This window comes from Triturus cristatus, chromosome 8 (assembly GCF_964204655.1).
Source record: "Triturus cristatus chromosome 8, aTriCri1.1, whole genome shotgun sequence".
NCBI lineage: Eukaryota > Metazoa > Chordata > Amphibia > Caudata > Salamandridae > Triturus > Triturus cristatus.
In genome coordinates, this window is record NC_140591.1 from 1395180274 (window position 1) to 1395205228 (window position 24955).

Below are 24955 nucleotides of genomic sequence, written 5' to 3' on the forward strand. Positions count from 1 at the left end.
TCCAGTATGGTTTTACATGAACACATTAAGACCTCCCCATGAACCCATTGTCTGCAAACTCTTTTGCATTAGTACCTGAAACGCATGGAACTGTCGGAGTTCTCCACAGCAGTCCAAATGTAATTTGACTTGTACTCTGCTTTTACTGTCTTTTTCCTTGTTGCTTAGTTGTTTCTTTTCTCTTCCTCAAAAGATGCCTAAAGATGGTAGTGTGAACTGTGCCATATAATATGTGCTATCCCATGCTTTTCCTAATTGGAAGTGTAGTGGTTCTCTACAACGTCCTTGGTTTGAGTTTGCACAATAAATGATCTGCTCTGACGTCCTTACCAAAGTATGTTCCTAAGGAGGAGAGAGGAAAGGGAGGGGGGGTGGAGTTGAAGATACCAGGTGTTCGTAAGGAAAAGAAAAGGTGATGGAGGAATAGCTCCACTTAGCCATTCTGATTTTATTAGACCTCTCTGCGGCCTTTGATACCGTGCGGCACTCTAGACTCCTGAACAGGCTACAGAACTGTGGTATAGGTGGCACCGTTCTGAAGTGGTTTTCCTGGAGGATAGATGCCAGGAAGTCTGGACCCCCCCTCACTCCCATCTTCACGGCCCTCAGCCTGAAAGTAGGAGTTCCTCAGGGCTCGATACTGAGCCCCACTCTTTTCAACCTATATATGTCCCCCCTGCCTCCACTGGCTGAAGCGTGCGGCGCTAAAATGATCTCTTACGCGGATGACACGCAGCTCCTGTTTACCTGCGACAAGGGAGCTGACTATGTAGGTGAAAAGATTGTCTCTCAAAGGTGTTCTCATGGTTGAGGAAGAACCAATTAAAATGTAATCCTGAGAAATCTGAGGTCATCTTCTTTGGCTCCCCACCCGTGGCTGAGTGGAAACTCTGGTGGCCATCGGATATGTCACCTCCTCCCTCCGCTCTAAGCACTGTCAAAAATCTGGGCATCATGATGGACAGCACCATCTCGATGAGATCACAAGTCCAGTCTGTTGCAGGCTCATGTTTTGGGTTTTTAAGGATGCTTAGACAATTTCTCCCCCTCTTGCCTCATGAACATAGGAAGACCGTAGTCCAGGCATTAATAATTTCCAGACTGGACTACGTCAACGTCCTGTACCTAGGCCTCCCCGAATATTTGCTTAACCGCCTACAGGTGGTCCAGAATGCAGCCGCAAGAGCGGTCCTTTTGCTCAAACCCAGGACTCCTATCTCGCCTCACCTCAAGGACTTACACTGGCTTTCTGTAAAAATAGAAAAAAAAAGGATCAGTTTTAAGGCATTGGTACTCTTCTTTAAAGCCCTTCAATGAAATGGGGCAGAGTATCTCAGAAGGAGAGTCACGCAGTATGTGCTGCCAAATACCCTGAGGTCCTCCACGCTGAATCTGGCATCAGTCCCCAGGATACACCGCGGCCGCTCCTTTCGGTTGCAGGGACCCCGCGCCTGGAATCTCCTACCTTTGACGCTCAGGAAGGTGTACGACATAATGGCTTTCACGAAAATGCTTTAAACCTGACTTTTCAGTTACTAACTCCCGGTCTCCCACCCCGTAGAGCAGCAGTGGGTCTGATAGTATTTTCAGCGCCAGGACACTCTTTCTGAGTAGCTGTGCGCTCTATAAATGCTCTTTTATTCATACCAAAGTGGCAGCGTATTCTGTACAGGTTAGGCAGAGTACTTGCATCTGGGGTGTGAGCAATAGGACTCAATTACTCTGAAGGACAAAAAAATGCAGACTTTCACAAAAAAAGTGTAGTAAGATGGCGGGTTTCCTCATGAATATCATAAACTCCCTTCTGTGGAATTTATCACACATTCCATGATCCTTACATAATAATCCATTTCCCCACATACCTGACTTTGCTACTTGTAAGTCTGCTGGCCATGTTACACCATTCCCCCCCCAAAACCAAATCTCATTTGGTTTCAAGCCTAATGAATACATGTATTTTTTTGTATGTTAGCTTTAATTATCAGGAAAGCCCCTTTATTAGGTCTCGCCTGGCGTAAGACTGCGCAGACATGCGCAGTCTCGCTGGCGAGATTTAAAGTTTTGGTTAGATTTCTCTAGTGGGCTTTAAGCCCCGCCCCTCCTTTCCATTGGCTGGCGTCACTGTTTATGCTAAACTGTGTCCAGCCATTGGAAAGGAGCGTCTCGTGACGTACACTTTTCGCTTTTAGAGCCGTCCCAGTTGGACTGGCTGCCCCGACTTACTGCTAGCGTAAAAGGTTTCCTTATCTTTATGGGGTCAAACACATGGCCCCATAAAGATAAGAAACCAGTCATGCGAGTCAGTCCAACTGGGACGGCTCGCGAGCCAGTCCAACTGGGACGGCTCTAAAAGAGAAACGTCATTGCGAGCACTTGTTCAAAAAGTCGATATCCAATGTAAACAAAATACACTGGCCATCAGTTCAGGGTTGAATCGGATTGTAGTACAAACATAAATACCGATGCACAAGGTACTTCTCTCTGCGTGGCTGACTTGCCGGTCTTAAGGCTAAGAAGCACCAACAGTCTAAATATGACAACAAAAGGAGGTCATGCTAGAGAAGGGAAAACAATCCCTCCTACTGTGCACTAAGAACGTGAAAGGACAAGCATTGAAATGCCAGGACTGAAGGCGCCCTCTTGCACACCAAGAAGACAGCAGCAGCCATACAGCTCAGACAGAAGCATTCTCACCTGCCCCAGGACCGCAGGGTTCAGATCCCTGCAGGGGATTTAATCACAGGAAGCGACCGTCCTTTCTTTGCCTTGTCTGAAGATTGAGACAGCTCTCCTCTGCTGTGCGCCTGCGCTTCACGAAGTTCTCTCTGAACTGCGCACGTGCATTTCGCTGAACAGGGTAGTTCAGACCTACTTATTATGGTCGCCGGTCTGTGCTTCAACGCAAGGATGGTCTGTGTTCGTCCTGCTAACTGCTGGTCCAAACACGGCGTTCTAGATGCCTCAGTGACCGCCTCCCGACCCTGCCTCTTCTCCTGCTGTGGACAGGTTTGGCGGCTATGCCACGTCCGCCATGATGGATCACAATCACCCCTTCTTGATACAGCCCACCAGCCCGTGGCTTGCTGTTGCATCTGCGCACTAAAACTGCCTTGTGTACCCCTTTCTGTGGCCATATTAGAACAAGGGTCGGTAGCTGTTCGAATGCGCTCCTATGTCATAAATGGACGAGTGGCACTGTGATAACGGGGAGCAATAATAAAGGCGACACAGTTTAATTTGTTATGAGCCAAGGGGCGGTCCACACATATGACACCGTTTTTATTTTTAAATATTCCTGGAACTTCTCATAGGCGCTACGTGCTGACTAGAGAGCGGCTGGAATACATACTAAAATGTACAGTGGCTATTTGCCACTGCTGAAGGCTGCAGTGTATGCTTAACCCTGCTGTCAGACTTAAGGCTACAGTTTGGGCAGGTGCAAAGGCATTCCCTTCTCTGCGCATGCCCGAAGGTGCAGACATGGAGACTTGCAGTAGGCTTACATACTGATGCAGCTCCTACAGGGAAGTGCCAATTTATCCTGTCTGCAAGAGGAGGACAAGAGACTGGCTCCACCGGACAGCGGGTAAATAAATCTCCATGCCTGAACCCGATTCACACTTGGTGATCCATCTTCACGCTGTTGTTTCTCTGAGAGGGTCTCCCCTCCGTTCCTGATTGTAGCTACTTGGTATATAGAATAACTAAAATGAGCGCTAAACAAATAGTAGGGGAAAGCGCCAGGCCTAATTTCTTAAAGATGATACAGTAGGTTACATCCCATGTCCTTATTACAGTTTTGTCTCAAGTATCCCAACTGGGTGTAATGCAGAAGTGTTCAGGCGAACATACTTTTCTTATGTCTTTGCCTCAATTAAATCCTCATATTTGAACTGATGGGCAAGGTAGACTGTGTTTACATTAATCGGAAATGGTTTTAGCTACGTATGTAGAAAATATAGCTGATGTAGATTGAAAGGGAATTAAGTAACTTGCGCAGGGATGAAGTACAACTCAGTTTCTCCTTGTCTCTCTCTCATTCGTCGTATCTGGAACAGGCCTACATGTCAACACTTATGTGACACTTCAGGGACGATCAAAGCATGGATCAACATAGTTATTGCGCAAAAAACAATAAGCAATACATTTGACAGCAGCTGTATTATGTTCAGAGAAATGACCGTTACAAGTGGGAGGATGGCAGAAAATTGGAGTTATAGGTGTACACATTTTATAGCAGCCGTAAACGTTAGTAATCTGCCATCTTGTATTGCTGTGTCTTGGAATCTCTGTCATGTTATGGTTTAAATAGTCGTTTTTAGCAGTTTATTGGAGATTAGATAGTTTGGTTTATCCCTAGTAGCTATAGAGAGTGTATGCCAGAGCTTTGGGCCGTGTACTAATAAACATTTACCACATGTTTAATCTTTAAAGCATTGTTTGACTGGTAGTCTTTGCATTGGCTAAGTGCAGGTTGATTGTATTTTAATTGCATTTATATAGTGCCTACTACCACTGATGAGGCGTCAAAGCGCTTTCTCTGCAAATAGCAAGCTACTCCAGAACCCATAAAGGATTAGTGGTGAATTGGTATAGTGAAATATGAAAGTAATTTGAGTGGTGTATATGTTAGTCAGTTATTTTGATTCAAAAGTATAGCAGAGGGATAGAAGAGGGGAAAAGGTTTGTAGTTATATAGCGCTTGCTACTCCATAGCCAATAGGTCTCGCATTTGGGACCTTATAAGTGTTTAGCCATGCAACAGTTGGTGTTGTTGCACAATGGATATTATGCTGCATAACTAAATACATATAAGGTCCCAAAAGCAAATGGCTTTAACTTAATAAAAGGCGAGGCCTATTGCATTTTCAGTGCTTGTTGTTATTATTTTTAGCGTATTTAAAAACTGAACACAAACTATATAATTTAACAAGGACAAACTGTCTCCATCGTAAGCAAGTATTTTTGAGAGAATATTTTATTTTATAATGCTTGAATTATGGCATGCTAATCATACATGCATACTTTGTCATTTTAGTTGTGTCCCAATTTGTTGTTAAAGACAAAGAACCAAAAGTGTCTACAGCTTCTCAAGACAATTGTTGGTGAGTAAACTGTAATGTAAAATTTTAATACTTTTCTCCAGAATTTACCATGGCTGGAGACATTGGTTTAGTTTGTCAGCTGCCTATGTGTTTCTTTAGTATATGGACATTGTTTTGGTTTAACACTGTTGTGTATGGATCATATTAGCTGTTATATTGGTAGTCTTGTGTAAGGGCCTGTGAAAAGTAGTTCCTTCAGTGGATGCTTTCTTCTAGCAACGTGTGTTCAACAAATGGGTATAAATGACTTTATTAAGTTGTTCTTTTTGAAAGTGGTGGTTGAAACCCATTTCCCTGATGCATTGGTATACCTCTTATGGAAAAACACATGACTGAACTGATAGTTGATTAAGTTGAAGTCTTGTTATACACTGATGTTCAGTGCCTCTCGGTATTCCATTACCACAGATGAATTAAGAAAAGTAAGAAAAACATTTAACTCTAATCACAATGCTTTGCAGTAACTGTTTAATGTAATCCCTAACTGAGACCCACTACTCCTAATCTTAAACTTCAGGCTATTCTTTATCCTATGATCTTTCCTTTACAATGTCTCAAAAACCCACGTCTGCACTTAACCACATCCTTTTTGTTATCCTAACCCAAACGTTTTTGTATTATTCAAACCATTTTTAATTATTGATCTTTTTCCCTTTGTCACCATTTTCTCAATTTGTTCCCCTATACGAGCATGCAGTATGCTTCCAAATGTTGTAATTTTTTTTATGTACAGCACTGCCTGGCACAATTATGAAATTTCTGTACATGGCACACTGTTATACCAAAGAATAGTTTTTTCAAAATATGTTGTTTTTGTTGTGCTTTCTCAAATAACTGATGTTTTGAATCTAGATTTTTGAGATTAGATGGTTTGCACAACTAATTGTTTTGTAGATTTTCCCTTTGTTTGGTCTAAGTTCCTTGGTCCACAAGTTAGGGAATAGACTCAGGGATCCAAGGAGTGGGCATGTGAGTGTTGTCTAGGATGTTATTTGTTGATGAATGGGTAATGTTGTATGAATGATTTAGTATGTATGCGAGTAGGGTTTTTGTGTGATTTTGTCCAAAATCTTTTCCTAAATGTTCTTCTCTTTTTTGTATCATTGTAGTGGTGTTTTTGGAATCTTTGTACATAAAGTATTGTTTTGAGGAAAGATAAAAGTGAACAAAATGATGTTGTGTAAATAAATACTATTGATTAGTGGCGGTATGCATTGATTAATTGTTCTTGCGCCGTTTCAATTAGGATTTATCATTAATTATTAGTATTGTCAGGTGGTTTGTTTCTTATTGCTAAAAGGGCTCAGCCTTACTGATTAGAGCCACACCCATTATTGTTCTATAGCATATGTTCTAAGGCAGGATGAGACACCTGCTGTCTCATCCTGTGTACATGTTCAAGCAAGGGTGTGAGGAACCGCAGCAGCACTCAGAGGGGCAGCAGACCCTTATGTGATTAGTGCATCTCGGCTCGTTCTCCTAGCACAGTGATACTCAAAGTATGGCCCTCTTGACCTTTACATACGGCCCCCTTGGTGACCAGCAGCACAAGTTGCTGTTTAGTGGCTTAGCAATAATAGTCAGAAAAAAATGTTAAACGGGCTAGCATTTATTAACCTGCAAATAGATGCTTGCCCGCAAATTTAACATGTTTTTACTACTCCTTATACAATCCCAGACCCCCTACTACCGCACTGCTGACATCAGTGCGGCCCTCTGTCACACCACAGACCTGTAATTTGATGCCCCTGGTCAAATGTTTGTGAGTACCCATGCCCTAGCAAATTAAGATTGTAGTGACCTATTTTGTGTAATAGCTCAACTGACCCAACCACAAGATGTGACTTGTCTGTTCTAGTTTTACCCACTGTCTTTCAGCATGTATCTGTTTCCATGTATGGGTCTGTCGCTGCTTGCATGGGTTGGGTGCTATCCCCAACCTGAAAGATCTGTATTGGGGTCTGGGGTCTTAGGCCTTTGCGAACCCCCATAGGGTGCATTCCATCCTGCCCTCCATCATTTCCCCCTCTAGTTGATTTTTCAACTACCTCTCCTACCCTCCCATCTTCTGGAGGGATTACCACATACTCCCTACCCTGTGCCCTGGCTTTCTTAGTGCAAACGTCCCATCCACCTTGGCTGACATTCTCTTGCAGCATGCCATCCCAAGCTGGAAAGTGCAGCACATCAATGACCACAGTACCACCAAAGTCAACAAGGGCTTGAACAACCCAAACATCCAGGACGGCAAACAGGCCCTGGAACCAGTTGTCTGGGACACCCCCCTCGCTGACCATTTTCTTTTGTAGGTCATGCGATGTCTGAATGGCCTCAGTCAATGTCCCATTGTCTGCATCGTTGGCACAATTACATCCACAAATGTAAATATAAGGAACTCAACTGTATATAATCATGTTAGACAATCCACTAATACAGTTTATTACATTAACACCCAAGTGCGACACATTCAAATTGCCTCTTCACCATCAAGTGTGAAATAAATTATATATACCCAACACCTACCCTGGTGCATTCTAAAAGTGATCCCAACCAACACACCTTGATTACAAATAATCGCCAATTTTGCACTAGAAAACCGCATTAGACAAAATCAAATGTAAGTATCCCATTAATTTGTGTCTAGTATTATTAAGTAAAATTAATCATAAAAAGGACTCACTCACCCAGTATAAAGTAAATTTCCAACTGTGCAAAATCCTATCTCTTTAATATCCATTGAAATCTGAAAATCATACAAAGTATAAACAGCTTATATCATGTATCCATAAATAATTACTTAACACACTATATAAACCATCCTCTACCCTATACACCATTTTCACAAAACCCACAAATAATCAAATATATAGATATATCAAATGTATGAGCCATTTTTTACAGGGATGCGCTACCGAGCAGTACTGATTTTACGGCACGTCTGAGGTAATCCTGGGAAGCACTTGCTGCTCCTAATAGTTGATGCCACTTCTCATTTCACCCACGGATTGGTGGGGTTCTATTTGATACACAGCAAGTTTGCTACACAAGAAGTACTTTTTGGCTCCTTAGTGAATTTGGGCTTGGACAGAATGGTCTCATCCATTCACCAAGGTATCTATTGACTTTTAACAAAAGTGTGTGATCCCATTTGTTCCAGTATTCATTGCGAACTTGTCAATAGGCTGTTCACTATCATGTCTATAGTCCTGAGGAAGACCCCATGGTGATGTTTTTCAACCACACTCAGTATTTGGGGGTCAAAACGTCAGCGTAAATTGAAAAGGCGTTCCATGCCTGATCAGACATATCTATGCCGGAATTAATAAAATATGTCTTACTATGGATATTTAGTCTGTATGGACATCCAATTAAGCTTTTCTATATATGTCATTTTTGTCAAGTGGCGTCATTGTCTGCTATGTTAGTTTTCATGTAAATGTATCAGGCACATATGTATGTAATTTTTCTATGTTATGAAGCAGTCCTGTGTTTCTGAATATTGATATGTGTATCATTGTATACGATATGACTTCATAATTTATTGTACACATTTTTGCACTTAACTGTGTCACTGGGTTTTTGTTTTGTCATTTGTGGTCAGTATTTAATTTCTGTGAATCGTTGATTGATAGCCTTAAATCACTGTGGGCAAATTTAGTTTAAAAGCAATTGTCTCTTCTATGGCAGAACCTCTGTCTGTATACTGGCATGTATGTGCAGCAGCCCGATTGAAACCTGGCGCACACACCCCCTTCATGGCCGCCATCAAGTCCAGCACATATCCATGCTGCATTGCTATCAGTCTAATGTGTCGTAGTTCTTTAACGACGTTGAATCCATCTTCTGTTGATATTTATGGCCTTCGTGAGTTTCCACCTCGTGATCTGCAGCCATCAAGTGTTTGCTTTATTTTGGAAGGCTGGGAACCAACTTCCAAAGAATACTTGTGCCTCACTGAAGAAGTGGAGTTCTTGTGGGAACTTATTATAAGTCAATCTCACATAAAATATAGGGTAGCACAATGAAGCCTAAAAATAACCGTAGTCTAGGGCATGTGCCAATTATGGACGAAAACCCTCACTCACCCGAGGGTGACATGCTTCATCATAGGGTTCCTCCAGCACACAGGGAACGCAAGGTACCCCGTGTGGACTTCAACTTAACCCAAGAGGGAAGGAGCAGGAGTGCAAAAGCACGTGTTGGATCTACCAACTCGAAATGGTGATGAGGGGCAGAGTGCAAAAAGTGAAGTTAAAAACTGTCTATTTAGGGGCAACAATTTTATTCTTCCTGCCTAAATGATAGTCATTAAGAAGCAAGTGGGTATAGGGTTCAATCTACCCTATCTATTGATCAACATGTTTCTGCCTTGTTGATAAAGCTGTTCGTGGCATTCGTCAGGATCAATAAGAAAGTCACTCTGCAATCGGTGCTCAAATCATAAATAGTGTATACTTAGGCCTCAAATGCTTGACATTCATACGGAAAGTCATTCAACGTAATGGGTCAGCGGGCTCTGTAAAATAATAAAGCTTGTATTACTATCAAATAATTACCCATGTGACCAATGCCCAGAAAGTGGTAAGAAACATGTAATGGAATAAACTGTGATCTTACCTACAGCATACTTCGTGTGTATCAACTCGACCGTCTTCAGAGTCTTACATCACGCTTGATATGCTATTAAAATTCAAAAGGATGTACCTATATGTAAAATACGTCGGGCTCATAGTACAAACACCTTAATGTAAGAACACACCTTCTTAATGTTAGTGTAAAATAATCGTAACCACACTTGGCAATTACCTCGCCGCAAATATCTACCACATGTAATAACGTATAATGTGTGGGCCATGTGGCACAAATTGTAATGGCTACCATATTTAGTTAGTGAAAACCTTTAACGAAGGCTCATGTAGTGAGTGCTAAAAAGTCGAAAGTTTAGTAAAAACCTCGGTCGCAGTGAGTAAATATGATCATTCTGATCGATAGTATTAAATGCGGGGGGAACCCAGTTAAACAACAAGAAAAGGGCATTAATACGAGTAACTTACTTGAAACGCGCGTGATGCTGCTATACGAACTCTGCCGGGAGTACCGTATAGCTGAAGCGTGTGTGTATAAATGCGGAAGTGTTTCAAAAAAACCCCGTACCACGTGATTACGTCTTAAGCGTCACTCAATACGCATACAACAATCGTGAAAGGTACAAACTTAAAAACAACACACGCATCACAACGCGCTTAAGAGGATTCGAATGTCGACATATAGAATGTAAAGCGTCAACTAATCAAAAACCGCTTTAAATATTGTAAGCAAATTGTGGAAAGCTTTAAAAGAGTCAACAAAAGCCTATTTGAATTACGTGACAATCTCAATATCACGTGATTAATGTCATTCTTGTTAATGGAAACTTAATCCCTGCATTCAAATATCAAATTATGGAGAACTGTTAAATGAATAGCAAGATGTGCCCATACTCATATCTTGCTGAGGTCTCAATTTATTAGCAGCATCTGCAGGAGACATGTATGCAAGAAGTATATAGGTCTCTAAACTGCTCTAAAATGTTCTCACTACGCACCATATCAAAATCTATAGGTTTACTCAATATAACCAATAGATCTAATCATGCCATACCAGTGAATGGATGTAGTGTGCAGCAATAAAGTGTCAACATGGGTAATCTATAGCTATCTCTAGCCTGTTATTATCCCATATAACCTACTGATATAGACACAGATGTAAAAAGCTGAAAGAACTGTCGACATACTTGGAATCCCGTATCACGGCAACAATATGAATGGAAACAGGGATTGGTAATATTATTGGGAAAGATTGTAAGTTATGGCAGTGGGAGTTAAGCGAGCACCAGGGTATATCATTGAGACCATTGAGATGGATGCTCAATCTGAACACCCATCGTTGTTCTCTTAGAAATAAAACTGTCTCGAGGACCCATGTTCCTATGGTAATGAGGTTTGTCAAGAACTACCCATTTAAGATCCCTTTCAGAGTGATTTGCATCTAGGTAGTGTCTGGTCAATTTCGTGTTGGATTTTTTGCACTTGATAGAACTTTCATGTTCAGTAAGTCTGGTCTTTACCTTCCGAGTGGCCGTACCTACATAGTACAATTTGCAGGGACACTCTATAAGGTAAATCACTCCCTCCGAATTACAATTGGTATGTGAAGTGAGTTGCCAAGGCGTTTTTAATCCTAGATCTAGTGTAAATGTGCATGTAGTGAGATGACATACTACACAAGATCCACATGGGTAGTGTCCTAGAACTGGTGTGCCCATGTTGATGGTTCGTAACTGACTAGTGACATTGGTAACTCTCGGCCGAGAGTGTACCAAGATGTTGCCAAGATTCCTACTTCGTCTAAATGCGAAGAGCGGTTTCTCACGTCTTTGTGCCCTTGTTGAGGATACTCCAATTTGTATTAATAGCCTTTTTTATGGTAGTGCTCAGGTGGCTAAAGGTACTGACACAAACTAGGCGACTAGGTTTGTCAATTGTTTCTAACAGGGCTTCTCTGTTATTATTCATAGCTCTCTTGTTAGCCTTGCGTACCAGCCCTGATGGATATTGACGTGTTAGAAGTTGCGCACTGAGATTAGCAGCATGTTTCTGGTATGTTAAAAGTTCAGTGCAATTTCTTCTTAAACGTAGGAATTGTCCAACAGGGAGATTATCCCTAAGTGCCCTGGGATGGAAACTTCCATAGTTGAGCAAAGAGTTACACGCCATAGGTTTTTGATATAGTTCCGTGTAAATTTTGCATTCATGAGGGTATAATCTTAGATCACGGAAGGGCAGGGTCTCATTGCTGGCTTCCCATGTAAAGTTGAGATGGATATTGAGAGAATTGAGCCAGCACGAGAATTCCGATAGTGAATCTTTATCACCTTCCCAGATAATCAGAATATCATCGATGTAACGCTTCCACAGCAACAATTTGCTGTGGAAGGGATTGTGCTCAGGGTATATGTGGGTGACCTCGAACCAGTGCATAAACAAGTTGGCCATACTGGGGGCACAAGTACTGCCCATCGAAGTGCCCATAACTTGCCAATACAGTTGTTCTTCGAAAGAGAAATAATTCTCTCTCATGGCTAGTTCAGCACACTTCATTACAAAGGCTGTCGGTATTTGGTCACTACGAGGATGTTCTTCCAATAAGACTTTAATGGTACGGAGAGTTTCCTCTTGTGGAATGTTTGTATACAAGGCCTCAACATCAAATGAGGCCATGAGATGTTGAATAGGATTGAATTCAATTGTCGTCAGGAAAGATAGAACATGTTTCGTATCTTGTAGGTAAGATGGCATCTGTGCTACCAATGGTCGTAAAAACCAGTCAATAAATTGCGATAATGGTTCTAGTATAGAACCAATACCGGATACTATGGGTCTACCAGGCGGTGGTATCTGATTTTTATGTATCTTGGGCAAGATATAAAATGCCGGAACCTTCGGATGTTTAAGGTTCAAGAATTCAGCTTCATTTCTGGTAATCCATCCTGCTTCCAAACCTTCTTGTACTAGACTCCGAATAGCAATCTGTAATCTCTTCGTAGGATCAAGTTTGATAGTCTTGTAGTACTTAGGATTGTGTAATTGTCTGAGACACTCTGTACGATAGGAAACAGCATCCATCAGCACTGTAGCACCACCCTTGTCAGCTTGTTTAATAACGATAGAAGAATCCGAACCAAGTTCTAACACACATCGTTCTTCTGCTTTACTCAAGTTAAAAAAGGGTTTAATAGCCCTGTTTTTATTAGCATTAAAATGTTGAAGAACTGCTTTTTCAAAAGTAGCTACCTCAGATGGCAGTTGTTGCAAGGTAGGTAAAAAGGTGGAAGGATTTCTTAGACCAGTGTTCGTAGAATGTTGTGGCCTATTTTCTTCAACAGTGTCGAAGAAAAAGGAAAGGCGAACTTTGCGAAAGAAAGAAAAAAGTTCTTGGTGAGACTTAAAGTCATCACCCATATAAGTGGGCACAAAACCCAATCCCTTATTAAGTACCGCAGTTTCCATTGAATTAAGATTTTTGTGACTTAGGTTGACTATCAAACTGTTGGGGCACTGGTTGAAGCTACCGTCATACTGCGTGTTATCCGCTGTTCTAATGACGGGTCCCAGTGTACTTGTGGTCTCTGTTATTCTTGTCGTTCCTGTCGTAAATCTGGTCTACGATCTCGGTTGTTTCTTCTCCTTCCTCTTCGTCCTCTGCCCTGGCCTAAAAAAGGCCCTGGGTATACCGAACCTTGATAGGGGAACGGTTGGAAGGGAGGAGGTGGGAATTGCCAAGTTGGAGATGGCCACCAGCTTTGATTAGGAGGTCCATAACCAAATTGTCCTCGTCCTCTCATTGGGCCGGGAAATTGGGTATTATCTGTGTCGCTGGAACCTGAATCTTCAGATTGGCTCCAATCATCTGAATTCGATGTCCATTCATCCGTATTATGTCGCCAACCACGTGCTCCATGTCTGTTGTTCTTTTTGGTGGGTAGAGAAGTGTATTCATCAGAAGTATAAGGATAGATTTTTTCTTAAGAAAACCTGTCCATATCTTTTTTGAGTTTGTTCACTTTGTATTTGATCAAATCATCCTTAGTTTCATTCAGTGTCTTAGTAATTTCTTTAAGACGTTTCTTATAAAAAGGTGATTTGAACGGAACACTTCATTTGGTTTTCTAATGTCTGGATCTCGATCAACAACAAGTCAGAGGTTTCTTTCGCTGTAGTGATCAGTAAAATGAGCCAATCCCTAGAGCACTTCCAGGCAATCTTAGACCAATTGATTTTAAAGACTTTGTTCTCAAGGAACAATTTCGGAGCAGTAGAGACCACCAGGCCCTGGGGTGCTATATTAGCTCTCAGATATTCAGTCAAGATAGCAGCATGTAATGCTGTGCGTATCTGTTGTCTTTTTATGTTGGTCAGTTTATTCTATTCCTCAGTCATTGCTAATGTCTGTGTAATCTGTGTGTCTAAAATACTAGGTGTCTGTAGTATGGCCTGAACCATATCGTCATCAAAAGCTAGACCCATATGGTCAGTCATGGTGTCCAGCAGTGTAAATATAAAGGAAAAATAACCCACAGCCAACTAGCTGTACTAATATGTAGCTCACACCAAAGGGGGTTAAAGGAAGAACTAGGCTACATACAACAACTGTTGACCTATATATCTTCCAAATTGAATCAATCTCACAGAAAATATAGGGTAGCACAATGAAGCCTAAAAATAACCGTTGTCTAGGGCATGTGCCAATTATGGATGAAAACCCTCACTCACCCGAGGGTGATATGCTTCATCATAGGGTTCCTCCAGCACACGGGGACCGCAAGGTACCCCGTGTGGGCTTCAACTTAACCCAAGAGGGAAGGAGCAGGAGTGCAAAAGCACGTGTTGGATCTACCAACTCGAAATGGTGATGAGGGGCAGAGTGCAAAAAGTTGTTGATCGAGATCCAGACATTAGAAAACCAAATGAAGTGTTCCGTTCAACATGGTGGCCATCTCCAACTTGGCAATTCCCACCTCCTCCCTTCCAACCGTTCCCCTATCAAGGTTGTTGTATGTAGCCTAGTTCTTCCTTTAACTCCCTTTGGTGTGAGCTACAACTTATTATAAGTGTCAGTTCCAGAATACTGCGCTGCTCTTTTTCCCCGGTGGTTATGCAACAAAGTTGTTGGACGGCTCGTTGGATGGTCATGTAACTTTGAGATGTCCACTCCTGATATTACCACGGAGGGGGTGTATCAGGTCCCTAGGGAACATGGGCTGTACCAGTTCGGGGGTAGTTGCATGTGGAGCCAGGCCCCGCACTGCCAGTAGTGATCCATCAAGCTGAAAGTGCACCCCTGCATATCGTTGTATATGGTGGTGTTGCAATTGAGGTTACTGCAAACGTTTAATGTCCCACTTCCTCTGAAACAAAGACACAATTGCAATTCAGGGGTAGTCCTTCAGTTGTGTTTGTTCGCGACGCACACATCTGGGAATAAAAGGAGCACTTTTACATCAAACACTGTATTACATACGTTCTATTGTGTCTGCTTGTAATGATGTGTTTGTTTTTTACAGATTCTTCCTGTCTTCAAATTGGATGACAGGACACCTGACAGTGAGTAGATGGTTAGCTCACAGTGATCAAGGGTAGGGTACACCTTAGCGTGTGTATACCGCCCGGGTCACGTCATTTGGTCCTCACGAAAACCTAACAATACCATAAGACAGGTTGAAACATGTAGACCGTTGTTTTTGCACTTATTAGCACTATTTCCCACTTTTAGATACCATTGGTCAATCTAACCAAGCAAGGTATCTACTCAATGTTTTTAAGATTGGCCAGTCGCTCCGGAATAAATCTTCATAGTGAGTGATATCTGGCCTATTTTTAATCCACTATTCACCCACTTGCACCAAAAAACTACCTGCTCCACTGTAATCAGGTGTCGAAGCACACCCGGATGGCACTTGGCTATCCGGGTGGGACCCCGATGATGAAGCATGTCACCAACTAGGTTGGTGAGTGAGGGGTCTTCTAAAGAATAGAAAATGTTTCTTGCCATGTGCACCTTTCCCAGCAATTTGGAGATTTCGATCCGTCTCCCGGATGTACTCCTTCTTTTGTTTGTTTAAAGTATCTCAAGGGGACTAGGAGTATTTCCCTCCATTTTTATGACCATTCCCTTTTCTCTCTTACTTGTTTTGTATATACATGTCATCCAAGACACGATATCACAGCTGGGCTTTTTCCTCTACTAATCAGGGTATTTTACCCTTCATAATCAAATGAATACAATTGAAGTAAACGAGACTACAGAACCGAGAATGCAATTGATGGTTAAGTAACAGCCCAGAACTGGAACAGGGTGCCTCGGATGAGCTGGAGTGGTGTAAGTAAAACCTGGCTAACCTGAGAGATAGCTGTGCGGTCTCAATAATGTGTCTATGAGCGTTGTCATCCGACTAGAAAGCTCTCCATTGTGATGCTGGGTTCCTAAGCTGCGTGTCTTCTGGGATAGAGCGTGTGTCCAAAGCCACTGGGTTGTGTATGGGTGACGCGTGTTGCCTGCAGGTGTGTCTCAACATATGCTGTTTTTGTGCAGGTTTAACCCTACTGCAACCATAACTTTATTGATATTTAATTTCTCCAGCATGTGGGATTGACCACGAAACACTCGAGTGGCCATGCGTGAACAAGGGAAAAAAAGCCTGCATTAAAAAAAAAAAAACAAGAACAAAAAAAGTGTGCACACGACTCTGTTAAAAATACCCAAAGCAATTATTCACAAATCACAGGATGTCACAAAGCAACTAAAACTTACCTTATGTAATGCGTTTTGTGTGGATGTTGAGGGCTGGCAGGGTGGGGCTCTGGAAGAGAGTCTCAGGATCAGAGGCTCTTTAAATTTAAAGTGAAAGCGCTTTTGTACACATCTGTGTAATGAAAGGAGCACACTTCCCATGCACTCCTGGGGGAGCTCAGAGTAGCAAAAGGGAGGAAGGGGTGAAGGGTGGTGCATGATGGGAGGGTGACTCGGTGAGGGAAACCGATAAACCCCCTAAAAAAGCATATTGTCTTTAACCGAGGAGGTGGCTAAACATCCAAGGCTGCCGACTTTGGAGTTGGTGAACAGGGTTCGATCTAAGGCGTAGGCAGTAATTATTATCTCCTGCCTGGATCTATTTATTAAAAATAAATAAACATGTCATCTTGGAGAAATGCAAGCAGCCACCATTGCTAAAGTTGCTTCTCTGAGAAATATAAGTGCAAATTGTGTTAGGAAATACTGTTTTTAAGAAAAAGCCCTGCTTTTTCATGTTTGAATGGCCAGCGGAATAAATCGTAAAAACATCACGTAGGCTATTATATGGTTCTTTGCGATAGTGGTATACCTTTCCGTTAAGACCAATATTTCTACCCTGAGTAACACACTTGTAACAAAAAGAAAACTGGACTGCGATTGCCCTTTAAAGGATTTATTTAATCTAAGCGACGAATGGCTGGGATTTCCAAGCCTTGTGTTAAAGCAGTCCTCAATCGAGAAGCATTTTGATATTTTGCTTTTCGAGTGCTTTCCAAGAAGAAATCGTCTGGCAGATTCTGTGAACGATGCGCCTGGCGCGCAAGGAAAACACTGGCGTGGCACATCGGTGCTGCTCCTTGCTCCTCAGAAGGAGATGCAATGATATCACTCTGTCTTCCAGGCAGCACAATTAGAGCGCATGTGCCTATTTGTCATGCTGCTGGGATGAGTAACGTGCTGTTAGCGGAGTCCAGTTTCAAGCAGGCGTAGTAAGCAGTTGCACAAGACAGACATACCGACTTGCGTATGCGTACTCGTGCTTAAAACAAAGCACAAAAATCACAGTAGAGAATCCCCTCAACATCGCAGAGCATCAACTCTGAGGATTTCAAGTCTACACTGTATACAAATTGTGCCAACATACACAAATGCAGTTTAACCCATCACACCAATGCAGTTTAACCAATCCCAGCACCCAGCACAAAGTTTCTAGTAGATTGATTAAAGGTGAGGCGTGGGAAACGCCACATTAAATATAATACGGTGCATTCGGTGGAGGACTTCAGGTTTAGCACACAGCAGTTTAAACATCGTTAGCTTCTGTTGCTTCACAGAAAAGGAGTTCAAAGGAAATACAATTACAGTGTTGTTAAAAACTGTTCTCTACCAAGGTACAGAACACCAACGAAATCTCAGTTTTCCCATGCATGGAATATATATGGCCTACCCCCAGCGGACTGTGAGGGGACACCCTCAGCTATACACAGGATGAAAACAAGCATCGATCTCTTGTCTTTATGGGGCCATGTGTTTCTAATTAGAAACACATGGCCCCATAAAGATAAGTAAGTGTTTTGCGATAGCAGCAAAGCAGGCGAGCCAGTCCGGCTCTCAGGCCAAAGGGCGTCTACAGAAAACCCTCATTTCCAATGGCAGGCCACCGTTTAACATAAACGGTGAAGCCAGCCAATGGAAATGAGGGGCGGGGCTTCAAGCCCTCTACTGAAACTCCTCGTTCACAATAAATCTCGCCGAGGCGAGCAGTGCTTTGCACTGCAACGCCACGCGAGACCTAAAAATGAAAGGCATAACTTGAAATGCAAATTGTCCCTCATTGGAGTGGCAGAGGAAAACTGTACACCAGTTGCTTCTCCAGTCTCCTCCCCCCCCACCCCCTCTTTTTCCTGCTCTGTGTCTGAAGGGTTGGACCTTCCAGGCGGATGCCTGAGAGATGTATCCATGATTTATGGCCTTGAATCGTTACTGCTGTAGCCGCCCTGTCCATCACAGGGAGAGGTCTGTGGAATCGGGGGTTCTCCCACTTGCGAACAAAGTTCCTGATACACTGTAGTTTGCAGTGGTATGACGTCTGTTCGTCATCCGCTGGAGATGCTTTAGTGCTTGCCAGCTGCATGTGTAACCTGTTTAGAGAGAATTTTGCGGCTCTTGATAGCTCAGACATGTAGACAGTCATTCCAGTTTGCACAACTTTAGATGCACTCTCAGTCTGCAGGTTATGTCTAGTTAGGGGCACGGATATGTTCATTACTCTCCCTGTCACTGTCTGAAGTGGGGTCAAACTGTGATCTGATCCCGGGGTGTTTCTTAAGGTGAACAGTGCTATTGGGAGACATCAGACCTCAACCATTTCTTTTTCAATGTTGTACACAGTACTTATTTTGTCTTTTAGGATGCAGTTGAGACGCTCCACAATGCTGTTACTTTGGGAATGGTAAGCTGACAAGAGTTTGGGTGTTAATCCTAACAGGGTGGTGAGGTGAGAGAAGATGTTATTGACGAAGTGTGTGCCATTGTCGGATCAGATCCCCTCGGGAATACCCCAGTGGGTTATTACCTCATGCATCAGAAAATTATCAGCAGACTTTGCATCACAGTGGATACAAGGTCTGGCTTTATCCGTCTTGAAAATAGACAGATTACAACTAGAAGGTAGCGCTAATTATTGCAGCTGTCTATTATGTTAATGTAATCCATGCGCAGTTCGTTAAGAATCCTTGTGGTCGAGGGATGTTGGATGATAATGCTTTCAGTGTAGGGTTTGGGGAATACTGCTGACACACGGTGCAAGTGTGTATATACATTGTGATAATCTCTTGGAAGTTTAGAACAAACCAATCCTGACATATTTGGAGGGACATGTATCTAGCGGTGTGTGAAGACAGATGCACCTGGTTTAGAGCTATCGGTAGCAATGCTTGGGGCATGACAGGGTTTCCTGTGGATACCTGTCTGTATATTAAGTCTGTTCCTGACTGTGTGCACCCTCTGGCTTCCCGCAACTGTTTCTCATACTCCGGTACTTTCTTGTAGCACTATTAGGTGCAGGTGCGCTGTCTTTGTCTAAAGTCTGGAAACATCCAAGGGCGCTGAAGTTTCACTAGCTAACAAAACTATGGTGTGTGTGTGGTTAAGGGGGATCTTTGGCTGCCCAATCAACCCGGGCGTTTCCGCGGGATAAAGGGTCCTGGGCATTAGTGTGGACTGCGCACTTCACCACTGCAACTGCGCGTGGCAGTGTCAAGGCTTGTATTAGTCCTCCAAGAGGAACGATGCATGACGGGGCTTTCATCTAACTTGAGGAACCCACATCTGCTCCACCTCATAATGCTGGAGTGCACTGTCGTGGTGATGTAGGCTGAATTGGAGTATACTGTTATCGCTTCTCTCTCCTGCTTGAGAGCTGTCGCTAATGCTTCGAGTTCGGCAGCCTGGGCTGAGTAATGAGATTACAAAGTTATCACTTTTGTTATCTACAGTATATTTGAAGAGTAATGCTGCATTGCTCTGGCTGCACCAATATGTCTTACTCCTGAGTCCTGATCTATTGTGGACGACCCATCCACAAAATATACAAAACTACCTGGGATGGGATCTTCTGTTGCTTGGCTGCGTTCCATCTGGAGTATATGTGGCGCAGTCATGGTCATCATCATCGTCTGTATCTGTAATGATGTGTGCAAAGAAGGCAGCAGGGTTGACTGCATGACAATTAACTATCTTGACAGATGGCAATGCTATTACATAGCCTGATACTATCTGTATGGTTAGTGTAGTATTGGCTTTCTGAATGATCGCCAACACTGCATGTTCAGTGTACTGTGTCAGTGGTGCAGCCATAGCAATGGGCACACTTTTCTCTACCGCAAAGGTTGCTCTGGCTAATGCTTTTTCTAAGTGGTGATGGCCTTTCATGAGGGAATCAAGAAGGCCGCTGAAGTAAGCAATCAGTTTGTGGCTTAGGGATATTTTTGGATGAGTAGTCCTCATCACATGACCATTACAGTGGTAAAAGAGGAAAAACTCTTTGTTGTAGTCTGGTTTTCCTAACACTGGTGCATTTGTTATCGGTTTTTAATTTGCGAAAGGTCTGCTACATCTCAGCAGTCCATGCTATCTTATCCTTCTGTGTTTTAGCCGGTTTGATAGACACAAGCAGTGGGGCTATTAAAGTACTCTAGTCTAAACCCATAGTCTGACATAATTACATAAGCCAGGGAACTTCGGTATTCCTTTCACAGTCTCGGGCTCTGTCATCTGTCTGATGGATACTGCTCTTTTGGGCGTAACTCTGCAATCTGAGGGTGACCGCAGTTGTTCCAAGAATTGGACTTCTTCCTTACAATACTGTAATTTGTCTCTATCCACCTTGTAGCCTCATTGAGCAAGGCTCCACAACAGAGACCGGGTTCTTTCTATACTGTTCCTCTGCAGGACTACAGACCAGTAGGTCATCGATCTGCTGCAACACTGAACTGACATTGAAAATTTGCGAGGTCATTCTTGACCGTTATGTTGAAGACGCTAGGTGACTCGCAGTACCCTTGAGGTAAATGAGAATAGAGATACTGAGACCCGCTGTACGAAAATGCGGTCAAATAGTGGCTGGGTGCAGTGGGATGCTGAAAAATGCATTCTGATAGTAATGCCTGAAAAGTATATGGCATCTTGAGCTATGTTGGTGAGGATGACAGAAGGGCCGGGCATTACAGGGAACTCTGGTATCACTACGTCATTCAGGGGGTGCAGGTCTTGAATCGTACGCCACAAATTGGCCTTGATGGTGTAAATTGGGGTGTTGCAGGGGGATACTCCTGGGTATATGGCTACCTGCTCTACCAGTGTCTGTATTACGGGCGCAATGCCCTCCTCTGCTTCTTTAGAGAGAGGGTATTGTCTCAGTCTTGATAGTATTGCCCTTTCCTTCACAGTTATGCTAAATGGTATTGTCTTGCGGACAAGGCCTACATCATGGGGTCCCTTTGTCCACAAGCTGGGAGGCACCTGTACAAGGTCATTTTCCTTGATGGAGGCAGAGAACTTTTTTTGGCTCTGCAGACCTTGTCTCTAGTGTAGTGCGTAGAGGTATACGGTCTTGGTAAACAATCACTGTCCTTTAGGGGTCATCAGCAAACAACTGGTTGTCTAATATGCCTCTTGCTTGTTTGTTGGGATCATGAAAGATGCATGTCTTAAGTGCTTGGGTGTGGTCACTTGCCATCTTTGTCCCATAGGCAGGAGATATCTCCAGAGCCTCTACTTCCAGGATGAGGTTTTTGTCTGGCACCTTTAAACAGGTGCCCTTGTGCTGAAAGAAAATTCTTGGGTAATTTGACAAATGTGCCTGTCAGTTCAGGCGTTTCTGCTATGAAGGTATACACTGCTCTAGTAAATGCTAAAATGTCTGTGGGTCTAGCCCTACCCTGGTCTCTGTCTGAGGGGTTTGCTATTATTGTCATGATGCATGTCGGGGACATTCCTGGTGTTGAACATATGTCCCATCTTCTTCATATTGGATAGAAATGTTCAATTTCTCAATGAGATTGTGTCCTAGTGGGTTGGCAGGGGCGGCCAGAGAGAGTAAGAGACTACACCCATATTTCCATCTTCAAAAGTTTAGGGAATGGAACCCTCACCACAGCCCCAGAAAACCCCTGTGTGTCCATTTAAGAGTCTGAAAGTGGGAGTCCTCTCTCATGGATACAGGACATTGTAGCCCCAGTGTTGCTGAAAAAGCTGTACACCTTGTTATTCATGCCTACCGTCACAGTGGGTTCCTCGCCTGGCCTGCGGTTAACCGATAAGACTGGACACATGAGACTACTCTCATTCTCATTCATACACCTCCATTGGGTATATCGGTATACCCTCACCTGTAATTTTGCTCGAAGGGGGTTTCCTCACCCTGACAGGCACCCCTCCTTGTGTTTTTGTTGTTTATAAGGTGGGCTGTGTAATTGGTTGTGGGGCACGGGTTGTTGTTGTTGCTGGGGTAGCAACTGCAGTTGAGGTTGCAATTGCATTTGGGGCTGAGGGAGATAGATCACTTGGGTACTCATGGTGGGTGGTGCCACAATACCACCGGGTGGTGCCATTTGTTGGCATAAATTTGCGTTGTCTGGCCTTTAAGTTCATCTTTCTTTTCAAACCTCTAGTCCCTAATGAAATGTCCTGGCTTCTTCCAAGTCTATCCTGTGCACGTCTGCCCACTGTACTTTTCAATTTATTTCTTCCCTGGGCATATGGTTGGCATTGCATTGTGATGTCTGCAGGAAGTGCACCAAGGGATTCTGCGGCTAATTGAGTAGCGGCAGTGGCAGCTTCTTCCTCCATTTTCTTGGTCAACTTCTGCTGTACTCATTTGGCTGCAGCTTTTTCCATTTGGTCTGTATTGAAGGAAGATCCGGCAATGTCATGTCCTGTGCACCTGCTTTTTTTTTTTTTTTTTTTTTTTTTGAAACCGTTTATTACAGAATCCAAAAGATATACAAAGATGGGCCTACAACCTTCAGGCCGGCCGCTAGCAGACAGAAAGAGCATATAATACAAACAGTAGAACACACGCTGCGGCAGAAGAGAGATCACAGGAGTTGAAAGAAGCGTTGGCAGCCGCACCATCCGGACCCCACACAACGGTTTCATTTTTATATAAATAACGAAGAAACAAGTCCGCAAGGCAACCCACAATCGGAAACAATAGCATGTGCTCCCCTGGGGGGGACCCTACCGATCCACAGGAATATCAAGGGGGGGGATAGGTCGGGACGGAGACAAAGTGAACTCAATGCCCAGAACCAGGAAGACAAGCAGGCTAAGGAGACGGGGCCGGTGACGGATCAGGCATCAGCGGCGGGGTACAGATACCCCGCGGTAGGCGTTCCAGGGGCCCCACACTTTCACCCATTTCCCAGGCTTACCTCTCGCAACATACACCACCTTTTCCCAAACATACACCAATCCTTGTTGTCCTTCCACGCCGAGACAGTCGGTAACCTCTGGGAACCCCACAATTGCGCAATATCACGCTTGGCCACCATATATCCCAGAGTCACCCACCACGTCTGCGGCACTGAGTAGTCGGTTGGCTCCCACACATTCAGGAGACCTCTCCTCGCCTCGGGCAGCAGCGGCACATGCGTAACTGCCTGCAAGACCTCGTGCACACCACGCCAGAATTGCGCCACCTCCGGGCATTCCCACAATATATGGAGAAAGGTCCCCAAAGAACCACACCCACGCTTACACAACCCGTCCACAGCATAGCCCATACGCATCAGACTCGGCCCCGTAACATAGACCCTATGGAGTATCTTGAGCTGGACGAAGCGAAGGCGAGCCGGTATGGCCACCTCTTTCGGGGAGGCCACCGCAGACACCCAGTCCTCGTCATCCAGCTCCAATCCATCAGCCCCCCACGCCTCACGAAGGCCAGTCAGCAGTCCCGAGCGATCATTGATGAGTTTTTTGTAAATTAATGAAATCGTGGCGTCCGGTACATGCCCATCTAGCACTCTATCCTCCAGAGGGGAGTACTCCGGGATGGAGGCAACGTCCGGGAATACGGAGCACAACGCATGACGGATCTGCATATATCGAAAGTACTCCCTGTCCTGCAACTGGAATTCCGTCTGCAGCACATCGAACGTTTTGAATCCCCCCCTCGTCCAGAGATCGCCCACCCTGCTGATGCCTATCATGTCCCACTTCTCAAAGCCCTTCGAGATCCACAGGGAGCCCAGCCGCTCAGATGCGTATAGTGGCGTCGCCCGGGTCAAACGATCCTTCCACCCCATCGCCAAGTTAGCCGCGTGCCACACTCGCACCATGACCCGCTTGGGGCCCGTCAGACGTGCGTCGAGCGAGCTAGAATAAAGCGCCCGATTATAGTCGCCGCCCGGCAGTAACATTTTATCCATCTCAAAGGCCGGGTTTAGAGCGGGCCCGTAAAGGCCGTGATTTATCGCAGCCAGCTGGGAGGCCCAGTAATATCGCTTGATGTCTGGGAGGGCAACCCCCCCGTCGTACCACGGGAGCGTCAGCTTCGCCAGGGCGATACGCGGTCTACCCTCCCAGAACAGGCGGCGCTGCAAACTCTCCACCTCGCGAAAGTAGCGCGCCGGGACAACGTCCATTGTGTTCTGTAAGGCGTACAGGAAACGTGGCAGCGACATCATCTTAAACAATGCCGCCCGGCCGAGCGGCGAGAGCGGCAAGCGCCTCCAACGCGCGACATCATCCTTCAGGCGCTGGAGGGGGGGAAGCAAGTTCTGTTTATACCGGGCCTCCGCGTCCAGGGTAATGAAGATACCCAGGTACCTAAATCCCCGCGGGGCAATCTGGATAGGACAACCCCGCGGAAGGATAGGAGCCTCCCCAGAGAGGACATACACACAAGATTTAGCCCAATTGATGACTAAGCCGGAGTTGAGGCCAAATGAGTGCAATACATCAACCAGCACTATCAGCGATTTACGCGGGGAAGCTAGGTGCAAAAGAATATT

The 24955-nt window shown here is 44.2% G+C and overlaps 1 protein-coding gene across 2 annotated transcripts in view; it reads left to right on the top strand.

Annotated features, from left to right (window-relative positions):
* The window catches only part of MIS18A (MIS18 kinetochore protein A), a 189924-nt gene that overhangs the window by 2486 nt on the left and 162483 nt on the right, over positions 1 to 24955 (top strand). For both annotated transcript variants that reach the window (XM_085623120.1, XM_085623121.1), the window contains exon 2: positions 5039 to 5105. In XM_085623120.1, coding sequence (XP_085479246.1) covers positions 5039 to 5105 — 67 coding nt within the window. The remainder of the gene's footprint in view (positions 1 to 5038; positions 5106 to 24955) is intronic.